The following is a 27,925-nucleotide window of genomic DNA, read 5'->3' on the forward strand; positions in this document are numbered from 1 at the left end:
TACGATGTGGGCAGTGGATAAAACGACGGGACTGCAGCCTTTGTGTGGCTGCGAAAGCACGCCTATTGTATGGGATTCGCGCTGTGCAAGCTTTGTTGACACCCCGCATGGCACTGAACAATTGCGCCTTGATTACGACCATAGCTTTCGCAGTTGGGAAACTGCAGCCGACTGCATCTTAGACTCGTAGCAAAAAAGAAACGATGTATGCTGTTTGTTTCGCCGACATAGCCATACCCCACAGCGGAAGAAAAAGCTTCGTACGAGGTAAGTGGCTGGCACATTCCAAACTATCTCAAATAGTCATTAACGCCGACGTTTATTATTCTTACGGCGCTGCAATTCGTTTCTGGTTGTTTAAGCCCTGTCGTTCACATGCACTCTTAAGTGAATCCTTCCTTGTTCCCACCATTTGTGGTTAGCCTAATGAGTTTTAGTTCAGTTAGTTCTTTCTGTGCGTTTGATAGTGTTTGCGTCAGTTCCTTTTCTCCTGTTCCGCTATTACTATAGAAAGAAAAACTGATCGACACAAACAATAGCAAGCACACAGAAAAAACAATGCACAAGGCACCGCCTAAGGTCGAAATTAAGGGCATCCCGAAGAGCGAGGATGAGTGGCTGGTAGAATTATTTCAGAAAATAGCCGAAAAAAATTGGAATCGGCGTTGAAACCACTAACTTAGACATAGTACATCGCGTACCAACAAAGCAGAATAAGAAAACGAACGTCATTGTGGAGTTTGTGTCACGCGTAGTGCTGGACAAATTCTTACAATCTGCAAACGACGAAGGACTTGGTGAGACCACGGCCGCGTACCTGAATACAAATACCCCTGTATACCTGAATACAATACCCCTATATACAAAGCGCTGCTTGTCTTGGCAATCACCCGAGAAAAGCGAACAACTAGAAGCTCGTCTGGGTCTAAAATTCAAATATTCTGGTAAGAAAAAGCAAACAATTCCCTTTTCCTTCATATATCATCTGCAACCACCTGTGTAACATGGTGCAGCTTCTTTATTTTATTCCTAATGCATGTATCCATGAAAAAAAAATAGATAAAATTGTGAACAATCTGGACATTACATGTCGAAAAAACATTATTTCTATATTGTAACATTTGAAGTTTGCATAATAGCTGTAACTCACTTACAGCTCTTCTTTCCCAGCAAACTAGGAGACATAATAGCTATGTCATAAGCGTAGCTTAATAATTTTTGAACCTACCTGGTTAATAATTTCTGTCCTTGCCAAGAGTGACTGGTTCTAGAGGTGATGGTGTAGCTTTGTGTCTGTCATAGATTAAAAAAAGTAGTTCACTTAACAAAGGCAAGAATAGGTAGATATGAAATGCCCTTCGCAGATTTAGGCAATAACATCATTACTGGTGGGATGTACCCGAATCTACAGCCCAGCAATTCCTTATTAAACTGGAAGAATCACCGTATAACCTCACTAACCCGGCAAAAGAAAGTGGTCATTTGTGGTGACTTCATCATGTATACAGCTAATACTTCTAGTAGCAATGACCTAAATGTTTTGTTTCTGTTTTCGACATTATATAACGAGTCCAACGAGTTACGTCAGCGTCAGCCGTTACAATAGATCGCATGTTCTCAAACATGGATATCAGCTCCTTGAAAACAGAAGTGATAAAAAGTGGCCTTAATTATCGATGCATTAACAGTTATACCTCATGTGAATGAACACGTTCACAGATCACCTAGATCGGACTATGAAGCAACAAAAATCACTTTTCATGCAACAGACAGTTAATGCATAAGCATAACCAAAGGAGCGATATGTTGCTCCGTGACTCGCTGGGTTGGGTCATGTTTGCGGTCCCAGCCTGGCGACCACTGCGAAGCTCGGTGGTGCGAAGATCGGACTCAGCACCTCCACCAAAGGTGTTATGTGGATCGGGGCTAGGGCCAGGGCACATAAGGCACAAGCGAACAAAAACTGCACATCACAGCACAGCACAAAACGAGCGACACGCGCCAGAACTTCGCCCTCTTTGCTCGTGTTCTTCATTGTAATTTGATGTGGTCCTGTTAGTTGCAACATACCTTCGAAGAATCAGTGTTCGAGCCTGTCAGCTAATAGCTTCCACCTGTAATTGCCATGACCACGACTTTTTGCTCACAACGCCGACGCCTGATTTTTCCCATAATGTGCCATTTAACGCTATCATGCACATCCTCGAGAAGCATCATCGCTTGTCACAGTTACTCTGCACTCAAAGCATGCTGCCTCTCTCTCACATTCTGGAGGGACATTTTAGTTCAGGTTTGCAATTCACAGAACGGGATTGCGTTAAAAGAAGCGGTACAATGTCATCATCTGGGATACAGGTAAAAACGATCATTTGTTATTTATGAGAAAGAAGTTTTGTGGGATTGCTTTATTTATTTATCCGTTACAACGTACAGTTGATCCCCTTAGGACCTGCGTGAAATTAACATTTATCTCTGTCCTCGTTTCCTGGAAGAGATTGCAGGTGCCGCTGCTTCGTAAATGGCGGCGACTTCTTGGGGCCTGTGGTTCTCTTGTCTCATGCTGATCTGTATGCCAGAAGCTCCTGATGCCTTCAGAAGGATCGACTGTGGCGAAGACGAAGCAAGGGCGATAAAGTACATTTCTTACGTCAACAGCATACTTACATCCACTGTGTATAAAGCAGTAGTTGCCGAGTGGAACTACGTCACCAACCTCACCGAGTACAACAAGAACAAAACCGTGAGCCCTTTTTTATGTTATCATGTTTTGTCAGTCGGTATACAATGACAATTTGGAGAGGCTGCGGAAACGGCTCCTTTTTCATTCTGGAAACGAGTGTAGGCTATTCTAAAGGAATCATACGATCCCTCAACGTTTTGAAGGCACTTTAACGGGAATAAAATAATGTTGGTTTCAAAGGCACAAATATGTGTAACGAAATTACTTAAGGTCCGCCTTTAGTTTTGAGAATAGTTCGAGTAAGCTTTGTACAAGAACTGTCTCACGTTCATGGCCAGATACGCCAGATAAAAAAAATCATGGAATGAAAATAAGTTTCTTATTTAACAAAATAAGAAAACAAGCAGAGGTTGATGCAACTGATCGCTGTAAAAACAAGCAGATTAGCGATGTTGCTAGAAATCAACATACATTTCTGAACATATCGAATTTTTAGCCTCATTTCTCCAGTATGTGCACATTGCGTATTGTAAGAAAGCGGGATAATAGAGCAGTACTGTATATGCAGTGTTATTACATTTTTGTATATGTATTTTGAGGGCCTCACAGCACATTTACGAGCCTACAAAAAAGCGTCCAGATCTAAAGAAGTGTCTCTTGATTTTGACAATGGCCCTTTTTGCTAACAATCTTTCTGCAATAAAGGAGGGGGTTTAATGTTTCTGGGGCGTTTAAGGTGTAACGATAGCTAACAAGAACAAGTTTTAGTATTACAGAAAGGCATTCTAAAATCTGTAATTGATGTCCAATTAGATCAATATTGAGGCGTTTCCTTTCCAAAATATCAAAAACTGAAATTTACCGACATATATATGAGTATACACGTACCTCTAACATTATGCAAGTGTCAGGTGCACAGCAACAGCAATTATCTTTCTGATGTCAAATTAGTAACCTATATACGCCCCCTTATTGCCACGCAGACAGCCACGCATTAACTGCGGTTTCCAAGGATTGTCGTTGGCTTCCCTTTGAGAAAGAATTAAACGCCAATTCCGATTTCATGTGTTTAAAGCTAATATAGCTGCCTTATAAGCAAAATAATTGCTTCATATTTAGTTAAACAGAGAAACACCTTTTATTTATTTACATGAATTACCCCAGGCACATTGTAAAAAGTGCGTATTGATAGTTAAAGGGACAAAACACTGACCAAAATATGTCACGAGATTATGGTGGAGATGAAAAGATCTTGCCTCCTATAGCACAGATCGAGCACTACAATATCAAAGAAAGGAGGCTTTGTTATTTTAATTTGCCATTGAAAATCGCATAAAAACAACCAAGGCGCTACCTAGCGGAGAAACCCTAGTAATTTCAGTGTAGCCCACCATGTGAATACATGTCAGCAAAATATCGCTGATTTTCGTAACTGCTCACTGTTCTTTTTTTTCTTCTAGGAGGGCTGGCCATAATTTATTGTATTTTGCGCTCTCTCCAGTGCGTCCTTAACTGAAAACCACCCCTGCTTTCGCACCGCGAGAAGTATGTTTTCAGGTTTTGCCTCTAGATGGCGCCACACGGTGTTTGCAATTTCGTGAATGAAGCGATGACAGTGCCCACTAAAACTTTCGTCGACGAGGGCGTGCGTTATTGCGCCGTAACAGCATTGAGTGCGAAACTGAAAAGGACGTTAATCTACGCAAAAAATACCTGATTACTGTCTGGCGAGCGAAAGTCATATTTGTTTTCGGTACGTCTTTTTTGTCGACCACCAGTCGTCATCGCGGTCGCTGCTCATTGTTTCCAGCATCGGACTGCATATAAACGGGCGCGCGCATTGATCGAAAAATTCCCGGTAAAAATTTTCTGTAGCGTTTCTAACAAAACCGTTATGGAATTGAACATTTTAGACATCAATCTTTCCACTGCGGTGAAAAGAAATGGAGATCTAAATTCCAGTGTTCTGTCCCTTTAATCTTCTTCAGATATGGCGCAGATGCATATACGTTCCAAGGTATATGCTTCATAAATGCTTGCAAGTGTCTTTTTTTTTTAATTTAACATATCTTTTAACTAAAGACCTGATATTCCTGAGGATATTCTCGTGGTCACTATTGCAATTTTCAGTTCAATGTCGGGGTAATACAGAAACTGTGCGCAAAACGCTTACGTTTTCATCAACTTTCTAGTGATACCTGCATTGTAATTCCAGAAAAGCGTAGGTTCAGGTGCATTCGGGCCGCATCCAGCGGCATTTGCTCTCATTTCTTATTCGGACATTTACAACCAAGAAAAAAATGAAAGTAAGAAAAAGACTGGTTCCTTCACTGATGCCTATAATCTCGTACCCCCTTCTTTTACAGGTTGCACAATCTCTCATCGTTAAGAGGCTGGAAAAAGAGATCTGGAGGAATATCATGCAGTTTAAGTGGACTGATTTCAAAGACCAAAAAGTTAAAAGAATATTCCGCAAGTTATCCAGGATTGGCACAGCCATCCTGAGTCCTGAGAAGCAAGACAAGGTGACTAGTTGATAACAGACACTCACAAAACTGTCAGAAAGCACTCTCCTTGCAAGCATGCATATTCAAATCTTTTGTTCAATTTTTGCGACCCTACCCCAGTTGTAGGTTATTACAAGAAGAAAAAGGGGAGGGAGCTAGGTGAGGCAGAGTGCCAAGGGTTGGATAGACACTGGGCAAAATTATAAACTTCAGGTGTGAACTAACTTTCAGCGGCGTTTCCTCACATGCCAAGTTGTAAGGCCTTCTTCGTCTGCCATGTTTGAAACATATTATGCTGCTTATGAATTCATTACGGAGCCTCAACGACTGCGTTTGATATTTTGTTTCAGTTAGTCAAGTTAGTCACCGAAATGCAAGAAAATCATGCATCTGCGAAAGTGTGTCCTTTCAGAAGCAAGGCCACAAATACCGAGAAGTGCAACTTGTCCCTAGACCCAGGTAGCGATGAGCGTTCTTTCTAATGTTAAACAGCATCAACGGCAATATGAAGTGCATTATTTAACTTATGGCAATTTTTTTCCGCCAACTGTAATTCTGCGTACTTCAACGACCAGAGATAAAGAACATCTTGAAAACATCGAAGAATTACAAGGAGCTACTGCACGTGTGGAACGAGTTTCGCAAGGTTGCCGGGAAGCCAATGAGGGGAAAGTTCCTTCAATACGTCAAGCTGCAGAATGAGGCTGCTAGGCTAAATGGTGAGACTCCTGGTCGCTCATCTTTTTTTCTTTTTTTTTTTTCATGGGAGGCAAATGCGCTTATGCTGAGTACACAGCAAATAAGCGAAAGAAAACTCTTTTGTCACGGCTACGACAGGGCAAAGCCGCCTGTCTTTCTGGTATAGGAAGGCTAAAATGTTTTAGATGTAACTTAACCCGATATTTTGTGAAATAAATGAGTAGCTTAGTTTTTGCAAGCTCCTGAAATATTTTGATTTTCGTTTTTGTTATCTTTTTTTAGAAATATTGCTTACAACTTTTATTATTTGTATTAGGAAATTTTTTGGGGCAGTGATCACGGTAAATGTGCTTGATGATGACAGTTAATAATTCATACTCAACTTTTACTGCATCTGAAGCAAATACAGCATTCCAGGTTTTATTTATGATATTGCCGCATGCCTCTCTGAAAAGAGGACAAAGAAGAACAGAGGACAAAGAGGACGAAACTGAGGTAGCGCGTGAAACGGTTCCGATCAGTGATCGCTGGCTTGTACTCGTTACATTTTCTGGTGGAGCAGCCGGGTACGATTTCCCTTTTTGCTGAGTGCAACCCCTCAAGGGCAACCGAGAGCCACCACGGATTTGACACCGGTCCATCGCAGTTGCAGCCGCCGCCTTCGAGGTCAGTCGCCAGAGTTCGGGCCTCTTTCCTGCACGCCTGTGGTCAACATGCATAGATCCAACACGAACATTGCTGCTAACGGAGAGTCTTCACCCCATTTCGTCGTCCTCCAGTCTCGAACGCCACCGTCCTTCCATGGCGAGCTTTATGAGGACGCTGAAGACTGGCTGGACCAATTCGAACGGGTCGCCAATTACAACGGCTGGGATGAGCAAAGGAAGCTCTATAATGTCTACTTTGCTCTTGAAGATTTAGCGCGGACGTGGTTCGTGAACCACGAAACAACACTATCAACATGGGACCTCTTTCGTCGCCAGCCGTTGGCGACCTACACCGCCAACGACCGAAGAGAGCGTGCGGAGTCGGCGCTGAAATCTCGTATCCAAGCCCCAAACGAGAGCATTGGAATGTTCTACGAGGACATGATCCGCCTTTTTAGGCGTTCTGATCCAAATATGTCAGAGGAGACGAAAGTGCGCCACCTAATGCGCGGGGTGAAGCAAGAACTGTTTGCTGGGCTTGTGCGCAATCCACCTGGCACGGCATCAGAGTTTCTAGCGGAGGCCACCACGATAGAACAAACACTTCGACACAGGGCTCAGCACTATAACCGTAACGTGTCCGCCATGTCACCGGTCGTCTACGGTTCCGGCATCAACGGTTCTGATGATGCCTTAAGGGAGCTGATTCGATCTGTGGTCAGGGAAGAGCTGAGACATATTCAGCTACAGGGTCTAACATCGTCGTCGAGGCTTCCATCACTCGCGGAGGTCGTTCGCGAAGAAGTGAGGCAAGCCGTCGTCCCGGAACCGTCTGTGCCTGGTGTGCAGCCACCGCCACCGAGTGTGCCAACGTACGCGGCCGTGCTTCAGCAGCATAACCTCTGTGATCTTCCAAGAGGGAACCCCACTGTGCCGCATCCAAACCAGCACCACAGTGGGTACGGCTCTCCCAGAGCCAGAGTGAACCCCCCTACTCTTGATCCAAGCCCACGCCATCCTCCTCTTCTAGCCGAAGCACGATTCCGAAGGACTGACGTCTGGCGTACCCCTGACAATCAGCCCCTTTGTTACCACTGTGGTGAGGCCGGTCACATTTTAAGGTTCTGTCCGTACCGCCGCGCCGGACTTCGTGGCTTCCATCCGCGTGCAGGATGTCCTCGGAGTGGTGAACGACCACTCGAAATCGAGGAGTACCTGTCGACGCATACGAATCCTCCGGACGTCCCACAATACGGGTCCCGCGTCATTACCTCTTCCCGTTATCGTTCTCCAAGTCCACGGCCCTCTACACACCGCACTAGCCGCTCGACGAGCCCCCGCTCCCCGAGGCTTCGGGAAAACTAGGAACAGCGACCTGCGGAGGTGAGGCCGCTGACGAGCGAAGTGCTGAACATCCTCCATCGAGCTTAGTACAAGATAACGGCTATCAGACGTCGACATGTAACGATGATCCCGAGTGCGCAGTTTCGGACATACCGGTTGCTATCGACGATTGTCTCATTACAGCTTTAGTTGATACGGGGGCGGACTATTCAGTTATGAGCAGTGGGTTAGCATGCAGGAAATTGAAGAAAGTTTTAACCGAGTGGACTGGGCCTCAGATCCGCACTGCAGGGGGACACCTTATTACCCCGGCTGGAAGATGCGTTGCGAGAGTTGCAATTGACGGATTTGTTTATGTTTGCGACTTCGTTGTACTTACCCACTGTTCGCTAGACGTCATACTCGGCTTGGACTTCTTACAGGCTAATGGTGCGATAATTAATTTGCAAGAATCACGAGTTACATTTTCGCCGAGCCAAGCCATTGCGAGATCTAGCGTCGACGGTTCATCAACGTCCGCTTTACGTATTACAGCTGGTGACGTTACGGTCCCGCCACGGTGCAGCATTATGGTCTTGGTAGAAAGCGACTCACCATGCGACCGAGACGTACTGGCAGAGACGAACGTGGGTTTGCTTCTTGAGAAAGGGATCTGCGCTGCAAGAGGACTTGTTCGCTTACGGGACGGTTGTGCGAAGCTCTGGATTACGAATTTCGAGACCGAGTTTCAGCACATTGCGAAAGGAACGGCCATCGCGTATGTTGCCGACTTTATTGAGCCAAGGAACATCTGTACTCTGTCGCCGCCTTCGCCAGCCCGATGTAATGCACCCGACGTTCTATCAACTGTGGACATTAATGCCAATCTGTCGGTGGTTGAGCGGCGGCGACTCCTAGACCTCCTTCATGAATTTGCTGGATGCTTTGCAACGTCTTCGAAAGTTGGGCGTACCCCAGTAGCCAAACACCGCATTATGGTTGACGCGGAGACCAAGCCGATTTCCCAACACCCATGCCGAGTGTCGTCAACGGAACGAGAGGCTATTCGAAGACAGGTGCAGGAAATGCTTACCGATGACGTGGTACAGCCGTCTACCAGCCCCTGGGCTTCGCCTGTAGTGTTAGTGAAGAAAAAAGACAACACCTTGCGTTTTTGCGTCGATTATCGTAAGTTAAATCAGGTAACGAAACGGGACGTATACCCGCTCCCACGTATCGACGATGCATTGGACCGGTTACGCAATGCCAAATATTTCTCGTCGCTTGACCTCAAGAATGGCTACTGGCAGATAGAAGTGGACGAAAGGGACAGAGAGAAAACAGCGTTCGTCACCCCCGACGGCCTTTATGAATTTAAAGTGCTTCCTTTCGGTCTCTGTTCTGCACCAGCAACCTTCCAGCGAATGATGGACACCGTTCTCTCTGGACTGAAGTGGCAAACGTGCTTAGTGTATCTCGACGATGTCGTCATTTTCGCGGCTAGTTTTGAGGAGCACCTTGACCGACTGCGAATGGTACTACAGGCACTGCGTTCAGCCCAACTGACGATAAAACCACAGAAATGCCATTTCGGATTCCAGGAGCTTCGCTTTCTTGGCCATGTTATTAGTTCTGAGGGCGTGAAACCAGATCCCGACAAGACTGCTGCTGTGAAAAATTTTCCGCGCCCAACCGACAAAAAGTCCGTTAGAAGGTTTTTGGGGCTTTGTGCCTATTACAGGCGTTTCGTAGAGAATTTTTCAGTGATTGCCGAGCCTCTTACGCGTCTTACCCGAGACAATGTTCCTTTTGCGTGGCAAGAAGATCAAGATGATGCTTTCAACGAGTTGCGCCGGCGACTGCAGGCCGCCCCGATACTTGCTCATTTTGACGAAAACGCCGCTACGGATATCCATACCGATGCCAGTAATTTTGGACTCGGTGCCGTTCTGATTCAGTGGCAAAATGGCACTGAGAAAGTTATCGCTTACGCAAGTCGCTCTCTTTCAAAAGCAGAGACGAACTACTCAACCACGGAAAAGGAATGTCTCGCGGTAGTTTGGGCCATAACTAAGTTCCGACCCTATATTTACGGCCGACCTTTTAGGGCTGTGAGCGACCACCATTCTTTATGCTGGCTAGCCAACCTCAAAGACCCCTCTGGACGGCTTGCAAGGTGGAGCCTCCGTCTCCAAGAATACGACATTACGGTTGTATACAAGAGCGGCCGTAAGCACAGCGACGCCGATTGCTTGTCTCGTGCACCAGTTGATGCTGCCCCTCCCGACCGAGAAGACGATGACTTCCCGTTTCTTGCTGTCGTCACGACCCCCGACATGGCCCAGCGTCAACGGGCTGACCCCGGTTTACGCCCACTTATTGAGCATCTCGAAGGCCTTGATGTAGCTGTCCCACGTGCTTTCGCACGGGGTTTAACCTCCTACAGCATTCGAAATCGCGTCCTATATAAGAGAAACTTTCAGCACAACAAGGAAACCTTTCTTCTCGTTGTGCCGTCCGACCTCAGGCCAGAAATCTTGCACGCATGCCACGATGAGCCTTCGGCTGGTCATTTAGGAATCACGCGAACATTAGCACGCATTCGACAAAAGTACTATTGGCCTAAGTTGCTACCTTCAGTCCAGCACTACGTGAGAACATGCCGAGATTGCCAGCGGCGAAAGACACCTCCGCTGAAGCCTGCAGGGCTCCTTCAGCCGATACCTCCGCCAACAGCCCCTTTCCAGCAAGTGGGCATGGATCTTCTGGGCCCTTTCCCAACGTCCGCATCAGGGCACAGATGGATAGTAGTGGCGACGGACTACTTAACGCGATACGCCGAGACACAGGCACTTTCCCGTGCAACTGCTGCAGAAGTAGCCCAGTTTTTTCTTAAGACCATCGTACTGCGCCACGGTGCCCCATCGGTTATTATCACTGACCGCGGTACAGCCTTTACGGCTGAACTAATGCAGGCTCTCTTCAGTCTTAGCCGCACAAGTCATCGTAGGACTACTGCTTACCATCCGCAAACAAACGGACTGACTGAACGCCTCAATAGAACGCTTGCAGACATGATTTCCATGTACGTCGACGTTGAGCATCGCACGTGGGATGAAGTCCTTCCGTATGCAACTTTTGCATACAATACGGCTGAACAGGAGACGACGCGTCTTGCGCCATTCCAGCTAGTCTACGGTCGTCCCGTCACCACAATGTTGGACGCTATGCTACCCATAAGTCATGGCGACGATGTCATCAACGCCTATGCAGACGTCGACATATTTCTACAGCGGGCCGAAGAAGTGCGTCAGCTCGCACGATGCCGTATTCAACAACAACAACATCGCGATGCCAGTCGGTACAACCTCCGACACCGAGACGTTCACTACCAACCTGGCGATCTTGTATGGGTGTGGACACCAGTGCGCCGTCGAGGACTCTCCGAGAAACTACTTCGCCGTTACTTTGGGCCATACGAGGTCATTCGGCGTCTTAGTAACGTGACTTACGAAGTTGTTGCCCGGAGCCAACGACCTTCAACACGGCGGCGCTCAAGTGCTGAAACTGTTCATGTAGTGCGGATGAAACCGTATTATGAGAGGCAGTGATCTTTTGCGCGTGTGCAGCTTTGTGTTCCCTGCTTCTCCTGTGTGCATAATCTGAAGACACTCCCAGCGTCGAGTCGCCGCTTTCGAAGAGGGGGGGTAATGCCGCATGCCTCTCTGAAAAGAGGACAAAGAAGAACAGAGGACAAAGAGGACGAAACTGAGGTAGCGCGTGAAACGGTTCCGATCAGTGATCGCTGTCTTGTACTCGTTACAATATTTTAAATTCAACAGTCAAGTTAGCAAGCCAGACATGGTGGGATCTGATGAACGGCAAAAGGGCTTTTTCCCTGTCTCCTCGATCTCGTGCTGCAAGCTGACAACACTGTCGCCGGATCGGCCGATGCAGGTCGCCTTTGAAGACAAGCTTTTTTTTTTTTTTTCATGAACACGAAGTCGCTCTCTTTCAGGTTACAGTAAACGAATCAAATTATTTCAGATCGTACGTAGTTGAGAACATCAGTTTTATGTATGGTTACACAGCGTCTACCATTATCGTCTAGGTTTCGGGCAAGCAGTCGAAGGTGCCTTGCTGCGTCGGCTGTTATCGTATTTTATCACCTTCAAAATGGCTGGCGTTCTTCCTATGTCACTCATTCGCAAATATCGTACCTGCCACTGCACCTCTCTACGCCTGGCTGTACTGTACTGCTGACATCTGGCTGTCTAGGCTTGGATGACGATAAGACAGTGTAGGAGAATCGCAATACAGGCTATAGTTGGCACAATCTTAAAAGTAGGCAGTCGACCACAGCAAGGACGGGAAAACGGAAGGCGAACACGGAAGGCGAACACGCTACGACTGGGCTATGAACAGCTCATTACTATAACAATGTGTCTTGACGCCGTAAGAATCATAGGAGGATTCTCGCAAACTCCCTCCCTCAACGCTTGATCGCGTTTCACGTATAGCAGTTGCAATAAAACGGGACGCCTTTTGTTGAAGGTTGTGTTGGTGATCATCGTCAATTTTAAGTTACGTGCAACGTAATTACGCTCGAAATTAGGAGATCGTGCAACTGCATCCGTAGCTCAGTTGGTAAAACATCGCATTCGAAATTTGAAGGTCGTGGGTTCAGAGCTTGCTGTGCGGTTGCGTTCCTTATCCTTTGTAATCAATTGTATTTGGAAGTTACTGACATTCTAGTGGAAATCAAGAAGACGAAATGGGCATGGTCAGGACATGTAGTGCGAAGAGAGGATAACCGATGGTCGCTTAGGGTAACGAACTGGATTCCAAGGGAAGGAAAGCGTAGCAGGGGGCGGCAGAAAGTTAGGTGGGCGGATGAGGTTAACTTCACAGGGGTCAAGTGGATGCAGCTAGCAGAGAACCGGGTTGAGTGGAGAAATATGGGAGAGGCCTTCGCCCTGCAGTGGGTATTGTCAGGATGTAGATGATTATGATGATGATGATGATGATGATGATGATGATGCATTCGGTAACAAAAATGGTTTAAAATAATTTTTTATTCCTCGACACCAGAAAGAGTAAAAAACGGAAAGATTTGCCATTTAGTCGAAAATAGATACAGTCGTCAGAGCCGAGCCAAAATCTATAGCTTCTGCCTGATGGTTGCCGTTGCAATCATGTCAAACATATAGCAAAACCATGTCAAACAGTACTTTTCTACGTCCTAATCGGTTTAACCGGAGTTAAACACCGGGCTTATTTTTCTCCCCAGGTTTCAGCTACTTGTGGCTTTCTTCGTAGGCTGAATATAAATATATACGCGCGCGTGCGCATATGTTTGTCAGAATTTGAGGTCATAGTTGTCGTTTTGGCAAGGGCAACTCCAGAGGTTTTTTGACATTTGAATATTCTGGTAAACATTTTACTGTACGTTGGCCTCTCCGCCCAGACGCATCCTACCAAATTTGGGCGCCATGCGATAATTCATTCGCGGACAACACTATTGTAAAATGTGCAGTTTTCATGGCTTCCACAACAGTACACTCACGTTTCTGGCCACTCCCTGCGCGATCATGAAATTTTGAGGCTTGTATTTGGTTATCTCAAACATTTTATGTGTTCTGTCATAATTTCCATACTTTATTTCCACGATCCAACGCGCGTACGAGAGTTTTTCTAAGACTGAGTGTGACGTCACCATTTCGTCAGCTGAGACGTCATTTCAGCAGTGAAATCAGTTTCGGTTTCAATTTGCTGTTTTTTCCTTTTTTAAACATACTTCTAGTTGGAATTTCGAAAAAAAACACGTTTTTTTTGTGTGTGTGTGTTGGAGTCACGACATGCCGAGCAATGTAATTCAATCAAAAACACAATGATAAAAAAAAACGGAGTTGCCCTTTAAGACGCCTAAAACAAGCACTGTACTATTCTCTAGTTTACTCCAAAATAAGCTATGGTGTTTTGGTTTGGGGAACGACAACAAGCTCTAACTACAATAAACTTAATGTATTACAAAAACAAATATTACGTATATTGGAAGATTACGCAGGTAATAAACAGTCTTTGAGAACAGAACCATTGTTTGTCAAATATAATATGTTGAAGGCTGACCAGGTGTACTTCTTCAAACTATTGCAATGGATCCATAAACACAAGCTACATATTTCCCCAGCACATACTTCAAGCTCATACAACATTCGGAACCCAGAACGAAAAATGCCGCCAGTTAGAACCAATTACGGAAGGCAAGCACTGGATTTTCAAATAACTAATGCATTGAACAGCAACGATATGCAGGTAAACTTTAATATGGGTCTCAAAAGTTTTAAGAAGTACTGCAGGAATTTTCTTGTGAACAGTAATATTCAGTTTTCATTGGCGTAAATTATTGCAAAATGTGTTCATGCGTTCTATGATCTCTCGCCATGTCCTTGTCATCTCTTACAATTTTAGTGTACTTCTGTGAAACTGTACTGTAGCGTATTGGTTACACGATGCATGTCATGGTTATGTGTGATGATTTGCTGATTGCTGATTGGAAACCGGTTTGTTGTCCAATGGCCTATTGCTACAGACATCATGTTCGCGATACATCATTAAATTATTGTTATTTTGTACTTATCGTTGTTTTGCAGATCAAAGTGTTTGTGACTGCATGTCAATCTCGCAGTGACGAGTCCCGTTTAGTACCCACATAGACTGCTTGACCGAACTTTGTTTTACTATTTTTGTTTGTGTACATTGTGTAAGGGGGTCGAGGCCCTTGTCAGATGCGTTGTCGCCTTTAGCCTCGGCCCCCTCTTAGACTGTGTCTAAGGAATCAAGAAAGAAAGAAAGAAAGAAAGAAAGAAAGAAAGAAAGAAAGAAAGAAAGAAAGAAAGAAAGAAAGAAAGAAAGAAAGAAAGAAAGAAAGAAAGAAAGAAAGAAAGAAAGAAAGAAAGAAAGAAAGAAAGAAAGAAAGAAAGAAAGAAAGAAAGAAAGAAAGCTTGCGCGAACGGTATAGCCACAGTTTTCACAACCTTTAACTTAGTGGTCAGACTGACCGTTAACTAGTTTCTTTTTTCACCTTGCCGATAACTGAACAGGCTTCAAAGACGCGAGTGGCATGTGGCTGGATGTATACGAAGATGACTGCTTCGAGGAGAAAATAAGAGGACTATGGCAGCAACTGAAACCACTGTACCAGCAACTGCATGCGTACGTCCGTTCCAAACTGCGCAGAGTCTACTTTAGAAAGAAAGAAAGAAAGAAAGAAAGAAAGAAAGAAAGAAAGAAAGAAAGAAAGAAAGAAAGAAAGAAAGAAAGAAAGAAAGAAAGAAAGAAAGAAAGAAAGAAAGAAAGAAAGAAAGAAAGAAAGAAAGAAAGAAAGAAAGAAAGAAAGAAAGAAAGAAAGAAAGAAAGAAAGAAAGAAAGAAAGAAAGAAAGAAAGAAAGAAAGCTTGCGCGAACGGTATAGCCACAGTTTTCACAACCTTTAACTTAGTGGTCAGACTGACCGTTAACTAGTTTCTTTTTTCACCTTGCCGATAACTGAACAGGCTTCAAAGACGCGAGTGGCATGTGGCTGGATGTATACGAAGATGACTGCTTCGAGGAGAAAATAAGAGGACTATGGCAGCAACTGAAACCACTGTACCAGCAACTGCATGCGTACGTCCGTTCCAAACTGCGCAGAGTCTACGGCCACGATAAAATAAAAAGGGATGGACCAATTCCTGCCCACGTACTTGGTATGTAGTACACAGCTCTGCTTTAGAGTCTGAGAAAAATGTTTAACCAGTACTGACAGCTGAAGCCCCATACTAAATTACAGTACTGCAAGCCGGAGGTATATAGGATCTCCATTTTTTTTTTAATGCACCGGGCACAGAAAAAACTTCAGCTTGAACTTATTCTTCGTGCGAGTTTTAAGCCATACGCTCATCAAATAGAACATGGCGAGGCGACGCTAACCAATGGATTGAACAAGAGGCACTGAATTTGTCCGCTTTAAAAGACATATTTGGACAAAATTAAGATTTTCCGGCCTAAAAACGGTGTTCGCTTATATTCATTTCGAAATATATTTTACAGCATTGCTTCGCTCCCGCCCTTGATTATGTGAACTGGATTTTAAACTAGTAAGATGCATAACTGTGTCTAAAGTGTAAACTATGAACTTTACAGCTAACGCTAGAGACATCATTTAGGTAAGGCAGTCTAACAAAGGCCCAAAAGCATTTCCTTGCGTTACACGTTTTAAAATCGACTCCTCGCTAAAATTCTCGCTAATAATGACCCCCATATTTTGTCAGTGCAATATTGCTACATTTTTAGTGCAAGATCGTGGTTTTCACGTAAAACAAAATGTTGAAAACGTGTAGAAGTCTCACCTAGGAATCCCTCACAAGTCTGGAATTCTAGTGCACCTTTTAGTTTTCTGTCATCTGTAAGGCATTTTAACATACATTTATGCCCAAGTGGATGAGAACTGTCTAAGATTTCAATGCGTAGCCAGAATTGGCTTTAAATATTTTTGCTTAACAACCTGTGGCCGAGTTTTTGAAAACAATTCTGAAGCAGCTGTGGAAATTATGAAACACATGTACAGTCATATTGATACACATTGTTTAATATTTCGATTCGTTGTAGAATTGTTCTACTAAGTCATTTCCTGGACTTACAACGAGTTATTAAACTGCCATTAAAGACCAGTAGGTGGATTTTTTTCAATAAATGCCAGGTAACTACGAGCCTACCTAGGAAGGGTCTGAAAGATATATACATATTGTTATGGTGCAACTATGGTCAAATAACTGAGTTCAAAAACTTTTTCCGACAATTTCTGCAAAATTTCTGCAAAATTTCTGGATATCACCTTCTAGAATATGGGCAATCATATACAGAAAGCACCTACATCTATGTGTTTCTTCACCGAATTTAAACTGAGCACTGACGAATGCAACGAGCATAGGTCAATGACCACAGAGAACGCTTGCTGATATCGCGGCCGTCGAGTGATATTAAGTTCATTTAATGTAATGTCAATCTCCCCAGTTGCTGCCTTCGGCATTTTCATCATCACGTGACGCACTTTTTTTATGAAAGGCTTCACGCCTGTGCATTCGGTTCATTGCCAGGAAGACTAGTCAACTAGCCAGCAATAGTAATAGTTATTCGTAGTGGCCAAGCTAATAAGTAATAATAGTACTATAGTAGTCAAGCTGGTCAGTAATGAATTCCCCGCAACTATTTCTTATGTTCCTGGGTTACATACAGGTCATATTCACTCTCAGTCGTGGTCTGCGATTATCGACATCACTCAACCCTACCCTCACAAAAAGCCAATCAACGTCACGAATGCGATGAGGCGAAAGGTGAGCAATACTTATTCAGTCGCACTATACCGCATCAAACTTAATGTCATTTTCAGCGCATCTCGCTAATACAGAGGGTCTCATTATAACCTGTAGAAATATGCAAGATTACAGTATTTCTGTGGCGTTCTTGGGAAATCTGACGCCATCGCTACACTTGTGGCTTTCTTCACACTGCACTGAAAAAACGTTGTCCTGATATTCTAACAGTTGTAAGACAACCTAACGCACGAACACATTTTTGTCTCTGGTTAAACTGGATTCACGCTAGAGACTAGGCTGATCGTGGCCCGCTCATACACACAAAAGCTGCAGCTTCTACTTCACACAGTGACAATCAGTGAAGAATAATGCAAAAAAAAATAGTTAGTTATGGTTTAACTCTGGTTAACCCTGAACTGCGATAGCAACGGCGGAAGCTTCTTTCACCTGCTACATTATTCCCCTATCACGCCCTATCAGCTTAAGGTGCTGCAATATTGGGGACACTTAAGCTCATCCTCTTAAGGGTATGACGCGAGAGCGTAAGCTACCAGCCCACATATAAATAAGAAGAGGTCAATGCTGCTGAAGCAAATATGGAGCGAAAGCATTAGTTGCGGGTGACCGAGCGTTCTTCTTCTTCTTCTTCTCCTTCTTCTTCTTCTTCTTCTTCTTCTTCTTCTTCTTCTTCTTCTTCTTCTTCTTCTTCTTCTTCTTCTTCTTCTTCTTCTTCTTCTTCTTCTTCTTCTTCTTCGTCTTTCGTCTTTCGTCTTCGTCTGCTTCGGTTTCGTCTTCTTCGAGGCTTTCAAGGTCAAACTTGGTCCTTCCCGGGACTACGCGACGGGCCGAAACCTGGCGTAGTTTTGCTAACGCAATAAAAATGCATCACCATGGGTAAAAATAACTGTTTTTGATTTGATTTGAATTGCCTTTATTTCCATAAACATACAATTTATGGGGGATTTAAGGAAAAAGTTGCACACGGCAACTTTTCTTTTCTTTTTCACTTCACTTCACTTCTTTCACTTCTTTTCTTTTTTTTTAACAAAGCGTCAATATTCAAGAATAAAAAAAACAGTACTCGCATTCGAGAATGTCCGTAAAATCTGGGAACAAGTTACTTTAATATAAAACGCAATTAAGTGTTCATAATTTCATCCGGGTGTTGAGATAGAGTTTACAACAGTGAAGAACAGAAAAACGTTCCGACTGCACTCCAGGGACTGCACTGGAGACATGAGAAAGCCTCAGCGTTGCTGCTACACGTGGTAATCGAACTGCACTTGTACAGCTTTTGCTTGCAAGGCCAGAGCTCGTGCCACACGGCAGAAATTTCCCCTTTTAGCGTACATTCGTTGCAGTGCTCCTGCATGTGTTGGATTGGTGCTACGGCGTCGCTAGTCGTCTTGCCCCAAACGTTGCCGTGGAGACGCCAGGAACGCTAGACAAGAACACATCTCGCAGAATCTCGTGGACAGATCTCGCGCACGCGATATTTTCACCATGAGCCAAGAAAGAATTTCGCCTTAATAATGTGGTCAAATTATTCCGTGAACGTTATTTTAAACAGAGACATACTCCTCTATAAGTTCATAATAGAAGCGAGGCTGGCGACTTTTAAAAAGGAAGCTTTTGAAGGAGATCTGTTTGTTTAGGTGCCTATGTGTCCCAAAAGTCAAACCATGAAGGCACAGGTAGAAGCACGTAAAGATATTCTTTTCCGGTCAAGTGGAGATGTAAATACGCTGACGGTAATGTACATTTAAACTCGAGTATGTGGTGTATGCTGCATTTTCTGCTGACCGGTTTCATTATTTCAGTGCAGAATTTTGGAGGTAAAACAACGCTCACCGCAATTTCAAGCAGTGTTGTCTCTTGCGTGTTAGACCTCAGAACCGCATCATCTACATTTTTTGTGACATGATACTTTAACTATCGGCGTTAATAGAGTCGCAATTGTATCGGATTGAAAATGCAGTTATATCTATTACATTCATTTTAAAGCAGACAGACCGTAAACCTCTGAGGTCTTCGTTGCAAATCCTTGAGTAACTAAACTGCCAAAAGGTATTGAAAAAAACACAGATGTTCTCCATTCAAGAATACAATTCTATGGACAAGCAATGTAACCGAAACAAAGTTGTGAACATAAATGCATGCGTCTCTTCTTTTCTTTGTTTTGGTATTCGCTATTTCGCTTCCTTTTAAAACTGCTATGAATTGCATTCGATCGTGTGCTCTCTGCAGAAAATGACGGTACTAGAAGTTTTCAAGCAAGCTGAAAGATTTTTCACATCAATGGGCCTTCCTCCAATGCCGCAAACATTCTGGAAGCGGTCGATACTGGAAAAACCCAGGGACAGGAAAATCGTATGCCACCCCTCCGCATGGGATTTCTACATCAACAATGACGTGAGGTACGAAACGAGGCTCACTAGGAAGTGGTAAAATCGACTTGCTTATAAAAAATATTCGCCTTTGCCCATGTAGCCAACTCTTTGTTTAAAAACAAGTTACAACCTGAACGATGCAACTTTTTTCAGCAGTATTCGAACTCATTTTTTTTTTGACAGCAACGATCAGCAGACTTTTTATTTTTATTTCTTACTGTCTCCCTCTTTTTCGTTCGCGTGTATCCTCGGCGAAATCTTTAACTATTCTTTCATTTCAATTTATCTGGTATTCTCATCGCCCATTATCAAGTTTTACGTGCTCTCTTTCCGTCAGTTTCATTCATTTACCGGCCCCAGCGCTGGGAGACTGTTGTGTGACCTTGTATGCAGCCCCCTTTTAATGCAGAAATACATTTAAGGACTATATTTATACCTTTTTTCATCCATCTGTCCACGCCGCAAAGAAAATAGATCTCAACTATGCCCCACAAACCTGTTAACGGGTTAAAAATACTTGAATTAACGCCAAAATTATCTCATGTAACCGAAGGAAAGTGACTGAGCTCAATAACAATTGGGTTACATTGGATGGCGTAGAAATCCGACCTAGAGCGACCGAATCCGCCTTTTTCACAAAATGTGGCGCCCTCTGGGAGTGGTTGAAAAGTCGTCTGCTACTGGTTGAAAACGTCCTTGGCTCCAACGAAATGACGGTGTGTGTTCTGGACTGCTACCGCCATCTGTCGCATGCGCCTGTCAAGAATATTAACTACACATGGCCTCCGAGATCAGTTACGGCTGCGTCGATCACGGAGGCCAGGAACTCCGCATTTGCAGCTTGAGCTTGTGGTTTGTTTTCAACCAGGGGAGAGGCGCGCATGCGCAGAGCGGCCTTGTGAAAAAGGCGGATTGCAAGACGAGCTTGCTACTCCTAGCGACGAAGTACCGCTTGTTCAACTAACTAAAAGTGTACCTAGCGAATGCGCGACGCGAATGTGAGAGACTCTATGACAAAACACATTGATATTTTAAGCAAGTATTCATAAAAATACAGGCGCGAAATAAATTTTATCTTCATATTAATGCACAATATCTTCCTGAGATAGAAACAAAAATGACTGCGGCTTAGATCGGCTAAGCCTTGTTATGCAAGAGAGAGCTTTGTTTTGCCTGGTTATGCTGTGTTACTAAGCCAGGATAGTGTCATACATATGCTGAACCTAATTACAGTGCGGCAGCAGGATTAAGAATGGTCAGATACGGTTTGCTGTAGGGGAAAGGGTATACGCAGGGGAATGGAACGCTGTCTGGCATTATGTCAGGCATTGCTGTATATTTATGGAGATACGTACCAATACGGGTAAAATTTGTCGAGTGTGTCGAGAAACATCAGCAGCAGCACAAGAAGAAGAAGAAGAAGAGAGTGCCGCCGCTGCACATGAGGTCAAATTGTAGCTCCGATGAATTTTTGGCTGGACGTAGCCAGTAAAGCTTTCCCTTTAAATCATGCTTGCGTCAGGATGCCGACAACGGGCGAGGATCCTTGAGGTACACGCTACGCCATCGCTGTTGCTACTAAGGTAACATGCAAAAGGCGCTGGAAATGAAGGTACAAAAGTTTCTTTACTGACAGCTTTTTTGCGATGTTCCTTGCGCATGCATGAGAACCAGAACATTGAACCACAAGTGTGCACTCCTTCAGGTTAATATCGGTGTAGCGTGCATTATACAAAATAGTTTTTCTATCATTCAAGTGTTCTCAAGAGCGAGGGGTGAATTACTACTCGCACATCCTTTGACGGCTCCAAACCGGGTGTTTTCTAAATCCCGCCATACTACAACGCGTGGACCCGACATTCACGGGTAGGTGCAAATTCTGCGGGCAGTATGCTGACCTATACCACATGGTGTGGGCCTGCCAGCAAAATACAAAAAGGTTATAAAACAGCCAACTAGGGAGGGCTGGGAGGCGGCCCTGTCCAGCTCGGACCTGGAGGCCCAGCGTGCCCTGGTCCAGAGAGCTCGGGCAGCGGCGGCGGTGGCCAATGGCGTCCCGGAATAGGGTCTGCCACTCAGCTCCACAACCATACGTACCTCCCTTTCCCAAATCATTTCATCCTAAATAAATGTTTTCTCCCCCTCCTCCTCGACATTAGTCAGAATCCGAGTTGAAAAAGCTAGCTTCGATGAAAACTTCGATTACCGACATTTTAGTGGAAATTAAGAAGAAATGGGCATGGGCAGGACATGTAGGGCGAAGAGAGGATAACCGATGGTCGCTTAGGGTAACAAACTGGATTCCAAGGGAAGGAAAGCGTAGCAGGGGGCGGCAGAAAGTTAGGTGGACGGATGAGGTTAAGAAGTTCGCAGGGGTCAAGTAGATGCAGCTAGCACAGAACCGGGTTAAGTGGAGAAATATGGGAGAGGCCTTCGCCCTGCAGTGGATATAGTCAGGCTGATGATGATGATGACGATGATGATGAAAACTATTCTCAAAGCTGTTCGTGTAGAAACACATGACGAGTGAAGTATGCTGAATTGTACTTGTATAATTTCTAAGCGTAAATATATACATATGCCTCCAACGTCCCCAGGATCAAGCAATGCACGCAAGTGAATATGGACGACTTTCGTACCGTTCACCACGAAATGGGCCACGTAGAATACTTCCTCAAATACGCTAAGCAGCCATTCACGTTCCGCGAAGGTGCTAACCCTGGTAAGCCATATACGCTCCATTTTAAGTAGCATTTTCAGTCTTCTGTGTAATGTTATAAACCATTACTTTATACTTGCATTTATGCACTTCACTTCTTTTGACGTGTCTGTCTTTAAAGTAGTTATTCTTGTCATGTGACGTTCTGATAATTTAACATATCAACATACTGGATCGCGTTAAATGTACGCACTATTTACCGTGACATGCCGTGACATATTTTGAGAAAATTTCCAGTACGGTTGTGTGTGATAACTCTCTCTCTCTAACTAACCTTAGTGACCTTTACTAGAATCTTAGCATATCCAAACTACGCATAGCGATATTAGTCGTAAACGGGGCTACCTCCCCAGGTGTAAACCGAAGGACTACGCGCTTTCCTCCGCAGGGTCAAAAGGAGAAAAGACACCAACGGCCACACTTGCATAGCCTGGAATCCTGACCCCACAATCTCAAGTAGACGTCTCCCTCAACTCCCTGCACCACACTACCCCTTCTCCCTCCACACCGTGTACTTAAGCTACTAAGCAACCGTCTCTTGTCAGTCCCTAAAAAGGGGGCCAAGTCGGTTTCGAAACTCCGGGATTTTTTTAATTAAAACTTTTGTTTATAGACTCCTCTTAGTGTATCATAGAAGAGGATATCGTACTTCGATGAAATTTGAGCTGTTTGAAACGCAGGGACTGAAAGCGACTTCTTCTTTAGCCATTATGTGCATCACTATCTACGCGCACTTAATACCGATAACCAATAAAATAAACCGAGCAATGTGAAAACTCTTTTCATTTTCACTGCTGTAAGTTAATTATGCGAAAGAGAAATGAAGTAATAATATGTTAGCTGCTCTGAACTGAGTACAAAGCAGTTGCTGGTACGCATAGCAGTATTTCAAGCAGAAATGTATCTAAACATACTCATGGGAAACGGTCATGGGATACTCATGGGACATCACATCGTGGAGACAATGGCGTTGCCAAAAATATGAGACTGGAGTTGCGCTCGAAATGAACTCTTTATGGGGCTGACTTGCGGCCGCAAAGGAATTAAGCAATCGGCGGTGGCGAAAGCAGCAAGCGTGCTCAGCAGTCGTCGATCTACAATGTCCGGTGCACTGGTCAGGGCTCAATTTAAAGTCGCCATATAGGAATATCTAGATAAAGACGCAAAATGTGACTAGCACAATCGAGAATATTGTAGACACAGACGCGCGTGGTAGGGACCATTCGCGATCCTTCTCAATGCATCTTGTGTACTAAAAAACAAAAACAATTAGTTGTGGTTTAACTCCGGTTAAACCTAGTTGAATTGCGATAGCAACGGCGGAAGCTTCTTTAGCCTGCTACATTATTCCCCTATCAGTGTAAGGTGCTACATTATTGGGGACACTTAAGCTCCTCCTTTAAAAGCATGGAAGAAGGAAAGAACTTAGGAGAAGCCCTGACGTCATTTTTTTTTTAAGCCGGCGCGGCCGCGCCGCGACCGGACGCTGCAACGTCTCTCCTCCTCCTTTACCCTCCGCATTCTCATCTCCGCAACGCTCACGTACCTAGGGCCCTTAGCAACGCTGTTGCTAGTGGCCCGAGTTTTCATACAACATCGTCGCCGTTGCTATTGGCCCGACTTGGCTAACCCTAAATTTTGACGTCACTTCCGCCACACTTTCTCCAATGCATTGGGAATGGCAAGGGCCTCTCCTAAGTTGTTCCCTTCCTCCATGTTTAAAAGTATGACGTGAGAGCGTAAGTTGCCTGTCTTGTTCTTCTCCTCCTCCTTCTTCGTCTTCTTCTTTTTCATTTTCTTCATTTTCTTCTTCTTCTTTTCCTTTTTTTCTTTTTTCTTCTTCCTTTTCTTCTCTTCTTCTGCTCCTCCTCCTTCTCGGCTGTTCAAGGTCGAGCGTGGCCTCCGTCGGGACCACGTGACGGCTCAAAACCTGGCGCAGTATTGCAATCGCTATAGAAATGATAACACCCCGTCTCACGACAACGACCATGAACAAACACAGTGCAATATCGTTCCGTGAGCGAAGTGATAAGGTCGCATGCTACCGGTTGTTGAAAACAAACAACAAAAGTTTTAAATGGCTCGCGGTAGTGTTATCTAGCTGCTCTGAATACGAATCAACTTGAGTAACGTGGAGTTCTGGGTCAATTGGTATATCATTTACAGTGAGGCTTAGCGCTCGTCCTGTGTGCCTCTCTTGTCCTCTTCTGTCTCGTGCTAAGCCTCCCTGCAAATCAATAGTACAAAGCGATTGATAATATGAATGACAACTTTTCAAGCTGAAAGTACTGTAGCAAAACATCTTCGTCGGAAACTAGAAATTTCTAAGAAAATGCACTCAGTCATACTACAGCCAAGCAACACGTTTTCTCATCGATCACGATTTTTGCCTCCCCCCCCCCTCCCCCTCAGGATTCCATGAAGCGATCGGCGACACCATTGCTCTATCTGTTTCTACCCCAAAACATCTCCGAGCAGTAGGTCTGCTGAAAGATCCATCGGATGATTACGGTAACTAAAATATCTTACCTTTATTATTTGGTTTGGATTTTTTGTTTGTTGGGTTGAACGTTCTGAAGCGATTCAGGCTATGAGAGATGCCGTAGTGGAGGGCTCAGAAAATTTCGGCAACCTGGGGTTTTTTAACGTGCACCGACATCGCGCAGCACACGGGCGCCATGCTTTTCGCCTCGATCGAAAAGTGGCCACCGTGGCCGGGACCCGATCCCGCATCCTTGGACACAGTAGCCGAACGCCTTAACCACTGCACCGCCACTGCGGGCCCAGACTTTAATATTTGTTCTTACTTTACTGTTATCGAAAATTATTATGATGCCATAATAGCCATAGGGCGCAACCTATTTTGGAGCAACGTGTTTATATTTTTCGGCGTAACTTCTGGGGTACCCAGATGGATGAGTTATGTTTGGACTTCTTTGTTCTGGCTGATCATCAAAGCCTCCTAGGACTCCAAATTCTGGCCCTGAACACCGCTGAATCCCAAGATATTAGAGCCTGCTGAAAGGGGAGGAAACTTTTCTTTGTCGGGTGTAGATAAAGTTATCATCGCCATCTGGGGTACACAGTCAAATTGCAAACGCAGATATGATGCGGTCACTCTGTAAATGCGCTGTAGATCATCCGAGAGAATTTTCAGATTTGTCGGCTATCTTTTTTTTTTTTTTATTTTCAGAGCGGGATATTAACTACCTCTTCAGTGTTGCCCTAGATAAAGTGGCCTCCATCCCTTCAACTTACGTGTACGATCTGTGGAGATGGAATGTATTTAAAGGAACCTACCAGCCACAAAACTACAATAGAGCTTGGTGGATCTTGCTGTGAGTGTAAACATGGTGGATTTGTGCACGCGCTCTTGGAGTGTGTGAAAACCTCTAATTAAAAATAGGGCTTTACTACGTACTCAATTTTATTTTGCTCTTTGAAGCCCAGAGGAGTTATCGACGCAGATAAAGATCAGCTTAACACTGTGAGCAGATACAGCACGTTTTGCTGGCGCAGAAACGTTGCGTGAATTGTTGCTGTGTGATGTCAGCAGAATATTAGCAAACGGGTACTCATAACTCATGTTAATTCTGCAAGTCACAAAGCTACAGTAAATGCAGAGTTTACAAACAGGGAGCAATCTACTCATACTTGTAGCAGCCCATGCCTTCCTCTTAAAAATCCCCCCCCCCCCCCCAGCACTTACTCGACTTAACTAAACATTTGTTAAGCCTTGCCGAATTCAGTGGACTAGAATCTGGAACTTTCTTACTTATATTTTTCCCCAAAGTTGATACGAATGACAAGCAGTTATTACGGACGTCTATTTCAGGCTTAAATACCAAGGCATCTGCCCTGGTGTACGCCGCTCTAGGGACGACTTTGACCCGCCAGCAAAATATCATATATCCGCCGATGTACCATACATACGGTGAGTATTCTTATTGTTTCTCGTAATGAAATTTTTTTGATATGTGTGAATAGTATTTTTATTGAGTGCCCGGCAGGGTTTTCAACTTGGGGACGTAGAACGTAGAGATTTTGTCTCGTCGCCGCCTCGAGAACCTGCTAGGCGGCCCGGAGTTGATTGTTGAGGCTGGTACTGTATGCATTTATTACAGATACTTTGTAAGCACGGTACTGCAGTTCCAGTTCTACAAGGCACTCTGTGATGAAGCCGGGCACGTTGGTCCGCTGTACAAGTGTGATTTCTACAGATCAAAAAGAGCGGGAAAACTTTTCGGGTACGTATTGAAATGCCCTTAATGATTAAAGGAAGGATACATTTTCACAGTCAAGTACAGCAATTGCAACGCATTCTTAGGACTTCATATTCTAAGTGGATGAAAAGTTTATTCAAATTATGCAGATTGAATGAAGTAGCGCTTTCGATATAATTCATAACGACATGATCGACCAAAGCATCAGTTCAATTAAAGTTAAGTTTCGAATCAGGCGTTTTCTAATCAACACAGGCCTCTTCGTAAAGGGCGCGCATAATATGATATACCATTAATGTCTGTGAAGTATAGCTGAAAACTTGTTATAGGTAAGAGTGACAACACACGGATAAGCTTGAGCGTTGTTAGAAATAGCAATGTCGGGAGTGCGGCATTGGTTCACTATGGGATGACCTGCACGTTTATCGCATAACGGCTTTTTAAAATCGCCCTGCGATGTACTGCTCACTGAGTTAGCGTTTTATTTGTTGACTTCCTTCTTCGGGTAATAAACAGTTATTGCCCACGGTGCAAGATAAAAGAGGTTACCGACATCCTGACTTGGTCTCGTAACATTTTCCTTGGGGTATGTTTCACGACGGTACTTCCCCATTTAGCTGCGCGTGATGCAAACCCGGAATATTCTGGTTCGCCATTGAGAAATCAAAAGCCGTTAAGTCAGATTTTCGCCGAAGGGCGACGATGGTGTCATTTGCCGTCGAAGACTCTAGCGATTTGGGCGTTGCATCATAGGTGACTGAGCGTGAAAAACGTCTTTGTCGAATTTTCCACGAGACAAACGTGGAAAATTTCTTTCTTTTTCTTTTTTTTTTACCGAAAACGAGCCAATGGCTAAATGTGGGCAATGTTTAGTAAGAAACAGCGGCGATAAAGGTATCTAGAGCAGAAAAACTTACCAGAAATTTAACTTACATTTGATTTTTCTTCTCAGAGACGTGATGGCGCTAGGATCTTCAAAACCATGGCCTCAAGCCTTAGCTATTCTGACCAGAAGAAAGACAAGAAATATGGATGCGGGGCCACTCCTGGAGTATTTCAGACCTCTGTACAAGTGGCTCAAGAAGCGCAACAAAGGTCGCTACATTGGCTGGAGGAGCAACGACCCCACCGTTTGTCCATAAAGATGTAAATAAAAGCACGGAGAGGATGTCAGACTCTCATAAACACAAACACTTGCTTTCTAGCCACATACCACTCTAAGCAATAAATTGTCTCCGTATCTAATTCAGGGTTTAAAGGCCCTCATTACCTTAGGGCTACATCAAAATATTTTTTCTAAAGACCGGTTAAACTGTTGCCTTAAAACCTTCAGTTTCTTTTTTATAGCTTCGGTAATGAAACAACCTTTCTCATGAATTTAT

General features: G+C 44.3%; 1 protein-coding gene across 1 annotated transcript; it reads left to right on the forward strand.

Annotated features, from left to right (window-relative positions):
- The first annotated feature begins 59 nt into the window (after positions 1–59).
- On the forward strand, positions 60–27,774 carry LOC146189378 (angiotensin-converting enzyme-like). Its single transcript, XM_084604215.1, has 14 exons — positions 60–267; positions 2,493–2,740; positions 5,047–5,205; positions 5,538–5,646; positions 5,763–5,906; positions 15,412–15,603; positions 17,132–17,229; positions 19,459–19,628; positions 22,199–22,323; positions 24,733–24,831; positions 25,514–25,658; positions 26,156–26,254; positions 26,445–26,567; positions 27,496–27,774. The coding sequence occupies exons 2-14, from the start codon at positions 2,519–2,521 to the stop codon at positions 27,683–27,685; spliced, it is 1,875 nt and encodes a 624-aa protein (XP_084460341.1). The 5' UTR covers positions 60–267; positions 2,493–2,518; the 3' UTR covers positions 27,686–27,774.
- The last annotated feature ends 151 nt before the right edge of the window (positions 27,775–27,925 follow it).

Source organism: Amblyomma maculatum, chromosome 5, assembly GCF_055883805.1.
Source record: "Amblyomma maculatum isolate TAMU_Amacu chromosome 5, ASM5588380v1, whole genome shotgun sequence".
Classification (NCBI taxonomy): domain Eukaryota; kingdom Metazoa; phylum Arthropoda; class Arachnida; order Ixodida; family Ixodidae; genus Amblyomma; species Amblyomma maculatum.

Bases quoted from the DNA above. Each gene is read 5' to 3' on its own strand.
- LOC146189378 (XM_084604215.1), top strand. From the start codon at position 2,519: ATGGCGGCGACTTCTTGGGGCCTGTGGTTCTCTTGTCTCATGCTGATC. The intron at 2,741-5,046 runs GTGAGCCCTTTT...CTTCTTTTACAG, and splicing joins AGTACAACAAGAACAAAACC to GTTGCACAATCTCTCATCGT. The intron at 5,647-5,762 runs GTAGCGATGAGC...TTCAACGACCAG, and splicing joins CAACTTGTCCCTAGACCCAG to AGATAAAGAACATCTTGAAA.